This window comes from Vollenhovia emeryi, unplaced genomic scaffold, assembly GCF_000949405.1.
Source record: "Vollenhovia emeryi isolate VEMERY1.0 unplaced genomic scaffold, V.emery_V1.0 DF939348.1, whole genome shotgun sequence".
Classification (NCBI taxonomy): domain Eukaryota; kingdom Metazoa; phylum Arthropoda; class Insecta; order Hymenoptera; family Formicidae; genus Vollenhovia; species Vollenhovia emeryi.
In genome coordinates, this window is record NW_011967018.1 from 49,750 (window position 1) to 57,850 (window position 8,101).

An 8,101-nucleotide genomic window follows, 5' to 3' on the forward strand; every position below is an offset into this window, starting at 1 on the left:
GAAAGCTAAAGAGATACTTAAATAATGGAAAAGCATAATACCGTGTCATTTTGCCTTCGGTAGCTTCCTTGTCTGTGATGGTACGAACAAAATTCGGTGGAAGAACCTTGCTAGAGTCAGTAGATTCAATGGTCGAATCCTCTTGTTGAGTCTTGATAAATTCCCTTTGATGCGCTTGATACGGAACTTGATCTACTTGATCGCTGGACTCAATTGCGAGATAAGCAGAACTAACGGTACAACCTTGAGGATTCTCAGACAATAGTGTATAATGACCGCTGTCTTCCGGCAAAGCGACTCGGATTCGTAAAGTAGCTTGCTGATTTGAATAGCTTGTCTCCACACGTTGAGAATCTCGAATTCTTTGGCCATTTTTGAACCATGTTAACTGCAACAACGAGAATACGAGTTAGCGATGTTAAAATAATGAAGAATATATTAGATATTTTACCATTGAATGTCTCTTTAATGAAGATGATATAGAAATACGACTTAAAGACAAAAGTAATTATTGTATATTGTAGCATTGAAGAAAATTTGTCATAAAGTTCTAATACTGTCTTTAATATTTCAAGTTGTCAAGCGTGACTTGAACTCACTCTTGGCTTCGGATTGCCAGTTATCTTTGCGGTGAAGACAGCGTCCGATCCTTCAACGAGCTTCGAGTTTCTAGGTTTCTGAGTGATTTGCGGAGGTGCAATCGGTCCCAACATACGATCTACTGTCGTAGAAATTTGCACGTCAGATTCACCCGCGAAACGGCGAGTAATTGATTCACGGAACTCCAATTCGCGCAACAATCTGTATTCAAAGGTATCAACCTGTGCATTTGAAAAATAAAGAATATTACTTTGAACGTTCTTATAAAGCTGTTCAATCGAAGCAAAACGAATTTCAAGTTTATTTAGCCGTAATACCTTAAAATCTTCAATGCTTGTAGTTGTACCGTTAACGTAACTTCGTTTATCGGTCGTTTGCTGATAACTACGTTGTTGGAAGACTTGACTTCCAGTTTGCATTTTCTGTTCGCTCGTCTGAAAGCTTTGCGTAAATTCTTTCTTGTAACTATCCGTTAGTTGTTGCGCTGGAGGACCAAATCCCTCTGGCTGTATGTAAACTGAGCAAATAGCTTCGCCTGAAAAGTGAAAGGAACATAGCTTTTTCCATTTATTTGTTCTAACGTTAATCTCAAAAGTGGAATGTTTAAAAAATATATATTCTAAAGAGAAACTGCCCTTGTAGAAAAAATCCTTACCATATTGATTCTTTGCACTGCACGTATACTCGCCCTCGTCCCCCGGACCGATCTGATTAATTTGGAGTATGACTATTCCAGAATTTTCATCATAAGACATTCGGATCTTTCGTGATTCTAGCAATGGCACTCCTTTGTGTGTCCAAGACACTGACGGTCTCGGATTACCGCGAACACACCCTTCAAAAATCGCGTTGCCGCCCTGCGCAAACCTCGCATTTTTGAAGATCCGCTCGAAAATCGGCGGTGAGGGATCCCCGGGTTTACCCATAAATCTGCCAGTAATTTAACGAGAGAGATCGCGTTAAAAATATTAATAACAGTTACGGATCTCTTACAGTTGCAAAGAGAGCTATAATTAGGAAATGTCGTAATACTCACGCTGGTACCGTTGGCGTCGTTTGCATAACGATCTCCCCTTGAACTGCAGAAATAAAAAATAAGTTAATTTACTTCTACATTATTAAAAGCAAATAATATTAAATACTATATACAAATTAATCTATTTCATCCGGAATTAAATTCAATTTCCCCTTCCCAGTAGAAGACCGGGATCATAAACTTTCATATATTTTTACAATGGTCGGTTCACAGGCTAACAAGTAAATTGATTTAAATTATGATGCGTCCCGGTGTAGACATAATTTCATGAAAAAATGCGGCATCGTCATTGCGCGTAACGGCGACAGGAAAGAAACAGCTCGTCAACGGTTCGTTTCCTTAGTTCGTTCTACCCTAATTGGAAAGTACGACAGAAGTTACACGAAGAAGCATGTACGCGCATGGTGATTTAAATACTTCGTTTTGCTCGATAAATGATGAAGTAATTAGCGACGAAAGAAGATATCTTTTCAGCTACAGATAATGGAAAGTGTAAAAGAATCGAATTAAATATTGCAATATAAAAAAGATAAGGATATCGATTGAAACTTTTAAAAGTGTTGGCAGATTTCTCTAAAAATTGTTTGCATTTCAGAAGTGAGATTCAATAATTCTGTGTGTGTGTTATTTTGTGTTGTGTGTGTGTATGTGTGTGTGTGCAAGAGAAAGGCTATTTTAATTATCAACTACTTCAATTGAAATATTACATTCATATTTTTCATATATTTAAATGTGGGACGTGGCATGCATAGGCAGTTCCTTTAATTTATATTATTTAATCAATTTATTAGGTCAGTGACTTAACTATTTAATTATAAAAATAATAATTTTTCTCATTGTATGTTACACGCGATTAAGTATCGTTTGTTTCACGATTTGCGAGCGTCCCACGAAGGGGGCGAAGAACGTAATGTGCTGCTACAAGCAGGGGATTGTATTTTTGCATTTGGATGGGGATCACGTTACCGTGAGCCATTTTAGGCGCAACTATCTTTGCTCGGCGCTGCGCGCCGCGACGAGTCGCGACGCGATGCGTCTACGCTGTGCCTGGACCAATCGCGTCTTTCGTTACGCAAAAGCAGTCACTGACCAAAATAAAACCGGGTCTAACATTTCTCTTCTTCTCATATCTACGTACATTTCGCGCAAGATTTGCATATTTTATGTTCATATATTAAATTCTGTAACTGAAAACATTATCTTGCCCTTTGCTTTGTTATTTTTCCTTTCTTTACCTATTTTCTACCACTCTTTTGTCATTCTTCTTTTTGATCAATCGTCGATCTTGACTGGTCATGTAGCATGTGCCACAATCAGCTGTTTCAATTTCTAAAGCATTTAAGTAAAATTTATGATGACTATTATGGAGCAATTAGCTGACTTTTATAGAAACTGTATATAATAAAATTAATATGTGTGTAAAAACAAATTAATACATAATGATATTTATTACATTTAATGTTAGGGTTTATATAACGCTATAGATATGGTTATACAAGTTTTTTTACTTAAAATTTTAAGCAATAATTACTTCTTACATAACGATATTATTCGCAAATACATCTAATGAGAGTTTTTGATGTAAATATTTAATTCTTCTTTACCTACGTAAAAGATAGCTTAACGCTAACTACTACCGTAACGGAGTTGCTTACTGTACTTCATTGTCTTTTAGTTTTACGCACGTTGAAATATAATACAGCACGTTTCGATGCACATCGATGTAAGTAAGATTCATAAACCTGTCAGTGTTATTTGGCAGCCGTAGCACTTTCTGACACGTCCATATACTTCATTTCTTTAACGTATAACGCAGTTGGCAAACGCGCTTTAGCGAACCTATTTTTGATAATGAAAGTTTAATTCCAACTATTATTCAATATATCAAAAAATTTGCACGATATAATAGATATTGAATCGTAACACGCAGAATATTAATGAGCAAACACGCCGTTCCCTAGATTTCTATAAGAGCCCAAAATTAAAATTCTCTATAACAAAATAAAATTACACTTAATTTGCATAGAATTTCAATAAATTAAATAAACATTAAATAAACAAGATACATATAATACATTTTTTAAGTAAATTTTGCAACTAGATTAAAAAATTTCTCAACATCATGTACATTTAACATAACAGCTGTTTTCTTTGAAATGACAAATTTTCTATTCGTTGGAATTAAAATTTTTTAATGTAAATTGTTAATAGGGAGAAAACTGTTCAAACTATTTCAAATGTACACATTCTCTTGATACTATACGTAACACGATGCCATATTCCTCAGACAGCATGTAAAAAAATTTTTGAAACGATCATGTCGTGAGTGTGGAAAACTATCTTTAGAGCTCTCGCACGGACGGTGCTCCTTGCACAGAAATAGAATACGAGTATTCGTTGACGGGATACCCACCAGAAGAGATATATTAAAACTACTAGATTGAATTTATTCTCGCTCTTTTTTCGGTAGAAAAATTAAAAGAAGTAAGTATCGTGAAAATATATGTTAATTATCTTTCACTAGCACTCGTAATATTTAAAAATTACATTGTATAATGTAATTATATACATTTATTAATATGCAGTAAACGTTGATTGCGCAAAGATAAATTTCCTGTGTCGTTCTTCTTGCTTGCATTCTTCATACTCGAGGCAATTGTTCAAGAATATAATTTCTTGACTTTTCAAACATTATCATAACTGACCTCTCTGCTGACTGGTGATCTGTTGTCGCGTGACTTGTCTCTCCGTCCTTTGCTGGGTATACTGTTGCTGTTGTTCTTGCATAATAGCTTGTTGCTGCAGTTGTTGCTTTTGCTGTTCTTGAGACTGTTGTCGCTTCATCTTGGATCGTGAAATTCAGTAGTCAAGTCGTGAGTCGTTCGGATGACAAAATTAATTGTATAGTAGTAGTAATAAACTGCTAATATTAATCTAGAGAATCTAGAGAGATCCCCGTTTTATCTTCCTTTCTTTCACCGTCGTGTTTTGTCACCCGAGATTTAACAAACAAACTCTTGATGCACAACGACGAATTGGAGCAAATCACTTGCACTTATACCGCTTTACTCCGCAATACACGCAGTTTTGCTGGTAACCGCGGTTCAGTTCAGTCAGTCGGCAGAAATCAAGTCATCGTCAAAAGTCTTGTCCCCGTGATTCTTTAAACCAAGACGTCGGTCGAATGCGAATTGGACGGGTTACGACTTGACGCTTGGCTAAAGCATAAGAAGACGGGGAGGGTGTCGTATAGTCAGGGTGGGGACATTTGAACGCCCCGACGCTCGACGCGTGCGGAAGTTGCTTCAAGGAGGAACAAGAGGAATATAGGGGAATAGGCGAGTCAGCTGGACGTATGTAAAAACATTTCTACACTTTTCTGCTTCATAACTTATGCAAATAAAGACTGGAGTGGGATCAGAGGTATATTCGGTGCATAATATAAAATACAGTAAGGATGCTGTGCCATAGAATTTGATTTTTTTTTCTTATTCCATAAATTGCACATTCTGTTCTTCATTGTTTTAATAAGCACATGTTGAAGTTCAAGGCTTTGCCTGATATAGATATATTTTATAGATGATTAGCTCATAACATATCTTGCGTCGAGTCGAACGGTAAAACAGTGGTAAAGTCTCACGCAGCGTTCTTGCGCTCTCTGACAGCCACCCACGCATCTTTATTGCCTTCTCCGTACTCACATTCATAAAGTTAAGCACTCTAGACTCTCAAGCTTATGAATGTTCGTGATAAATATATTCTTCCTTCTTTTCATGCTTCACGCTTTTCTTATTTCTTTACGCTTCTTTATCGAATATACAACAATCTCTAGTTTCTTTTTCTTATTATTATTATTATTATTATATATTTATAATGTACATGTTGTACGAGCGTGTGTGTTCTAGGATTGACGTAATTTGGCCATTTTCTCTCTTTCTCTTTATTTACTTTTCGTCCCGGTCTATTCGGTTTATTCTCTTTTTCTTAGTGGAATTTGGCGGTAGAAAACATTCTTGTTGTATGTGCATAGCTTCAGCCAAGTTTAGCCACGCGAGCAGCCCCTGATCGCAACTTCGAGAGCGTACCGCCTGCGCACTGCGCTTGTGAATTCGAACTGCTTAGCAGTTACATACCACATTCTAAAAACATGTGCACGCACATCAGTGTAGCTGCCAACGTGGGGGACCGTCTTGTAACACCTCGAATTCTGTCCTTAAGAGTTCACAAAAGAGTTTGAATATCATTCGGAAAACTTTCTGGATCTTGAAAACAATCTTCGTACCCTAAAGCTATTTCATACACTCGTGCTATAAATAATTGTAGACTTCTATTTTTAAGCATTGAAAATAATTTTATCTAACCATTAACATCGATTGTGAATCGGAGCAAAACATGCACCGATGATGTTACTTGTATGCTGTCCGGTACTCTCGAGCAATTTATTGCATTAGTGATGCGTAGCTTTAAGCGTAACGTATACTTTTAGTCTCAATTAATCTACATCAGTTATTCTCAACGCGCTTTATGTATTTATTGTCAGAATCAATAAAAAGCGAACGTTAATGGTTACGATGCACGCAAGGAAGGAAGTGCCATTCCGCACTTTCGCGCCAAGAACATCGGTATAATCGTGAAGAAGGTGGGTCACGCATGAATCATCGCGTTTCGTCCAAGATGCCGCATAGCGACGCATCTATTTTAAGATTTTGTGAAATAATCTCGGTGGAGATGCGAGAGAATCTTTGCACATTGGATCATCTTATGATTTAATTATACCAAAGACGAAAGTACCATACATTCTACTAACAATAAGAGCTTTGAGGGCTTATATATAATACATATATCATCTATTATCATGTTCTGTTTTAAGGCAATGAACAGTCGTCAACATTTCTTTAAATTGAAATAATCTATACATATTTATATACATATATGTACATATATATATTGTATTTAAATTATTAACATTATTTTACTAGATATGCATATTCTTTCATTAAATACTCACCATTTTTCGCGTTACGTACTGGATCACAACTGTGCAAAGAGGGTTTCGTATCCAAACATGAATTACCGATGTTAGTTCCAGTCTTCGTGTAAATTGTATTTAATTCACGCCCGATACAATTTGTTACTTGCATTGCAGCAAACTCTCTTCCCGTGTTTTTGCAATTGTTTCCTTCTATGAAACTGTCATATCATATAATTTGATGATAGTTTGATAATAAATAAAACTTAGTGAATTATATTAAATGATGAATGCAACTACCTGTAATCTGCGCTCAATCCGAGATCATAAAAAGATTCATACGATTGCTCGCGATTTATCAAAGTGGGTTTAATATATTTGTCTTGCGATAAGAATAGGTCTTTTAAAGCTACGTATTTTGGTAACGCCTGTGGAACCTGTTCGAGCGTACATTTCTTTTGATCGTGATAAATTCTGCGTATGGATGATGGTGCGCCTGTAATTAAATAGCAATACTGTTTGGAAGGTGTAACATAATCATTCAAATTCTTATTATTTGGTTGAGTGGAGAAAACGGATTAATATTCTCTCTACAAATAAGGTCGCTTGTTTTTCTTCCGTATATTTTTGGATTGCCGACTCACATTTTCCTCCACATTCCACAAGATTACTTTACCATCTATTTTCATACCAGATCATCTCTGTTTTTCATGTAAGAAATGAATCTCGAATTTTATAATAGATATAACAAGAGAGAAACAAAACTTTATCGTTAGTTGTCTAGAGTTTTAATAAAAAATAATTTTTCTTTTTAACCATAAGTGTTTCAAGTCATATAAAAATATTGTTAAATATAAAATTAATAAACTTAACAATGTATAGTTTAAATATAAGGAAATTTTATGAACCTTTTTTTACAGAATTTGTATTTAAATATAATCGAAAAATAATACACGTTAGAGAATTACATATTTAACTACCAACATATAAAAGAGTATTTCTTTGAAAAAGCAAGACATTTTTTTCACGATTTCTGTCATTAATGCTGCAATTAATTAAAAATCGATTAAACGTTTATACAAATTTTTATCAAATTTTTCGTATTTGTGAAAAATAATTTGTAAAAAATAATAACATAAAAATATGTATATATAAATGTTTATACATTTTGACACTGTTTACTTTATAAATAATCAGAGGTTTACTTTAGATTTCTGTACAGTATCAATGCTGGCACATCACAAACCCCATTTGTAAACGCTAAAAAGAAGACAATCACAAAGGCAGAGTAAAGAGGGAGGAATGTAGGCAAGAATGTGAAATAATTTATTAAACCACTTACCCAAGTATAGATTATAGAGAAAGCATACATTTATTTATATACATAATATATAAGTATCATTGTGACTTCATGTTGAACAGCGAGATTAATAAATAAGAGTTAACCCCTTGCGATATGTGTGAGAAAACATATTAAAATATCTCAGCTTTAAATT

General features: G+C 34.9%; 1 protein-coding gene and 2 long non-coding RNA genes across 3 annotated transcripts in view; 1 reads left to right on the forward strand and 2 right to left on the reverse strand.

Moving 5' to 3' along the window:
• LOC105558393 (titin) overlaps window positions 1-4,698 on the reverse strand; it is a 44,307-nt gene extending 39,609 nt beyond the window's left edge. The window contains exons 1-6 of the mRNA XM_012006047.1: window positions 4,342-4,698; window positions 1,637-1,679; window positions 1,256-1,530; window positions 918-1,135; window positions 600-821; window positions 42-388 (exon numbers count right to left, since the gene is read on the reverse strand). Coding sequence (XP_011861437.1) covers window positions 42-388; window positions 600-821; window positions 918-1,135; window positions 1,256-1,530; window positions 1,637-1,679; window positions 4,342-4,480 — 1,244 coding nt within the window. The 5' untranslated portion in view covers window positions 4,481-4,698. The remainder of the gene's footprint in view (window positions 1-41; window positions 389-599; window positions 822-917; window positions 1,136-1,255; window positions 1,531-1,636; window positions 1,680-4,341) is intronic.
• Window positions 4,699-4,903: 205 nt separating this feature from the next.
• LOC105558392 lies at window positions 4,904-8,057 on the forward strand. The gene is made up of 3 exons (XR_001008669.1): window positions 4,904-4,989; window positions 6,177-6,275; window positions 7,816-8,057. It is a non-coding gene; the product is annotated as an uncharacterized LOC105558392 (long non-coding RNA).
• LOC105558391 lies at window positions 5,482-7,637 on the reverse strand. Its single transcript, XR_001008668.1, has 2 exons — window positions 6,906-7,637; window positions 5,482-6,826 (listed from the first exon to the last, which is right to left on the reverse strand). It is a non-coding gene; the product is annotated as an uncharacterized LOC105558391 (long non-coding RNA).
• Window positions 8,058-8,101: the final 44 nt, after the last annotated feature.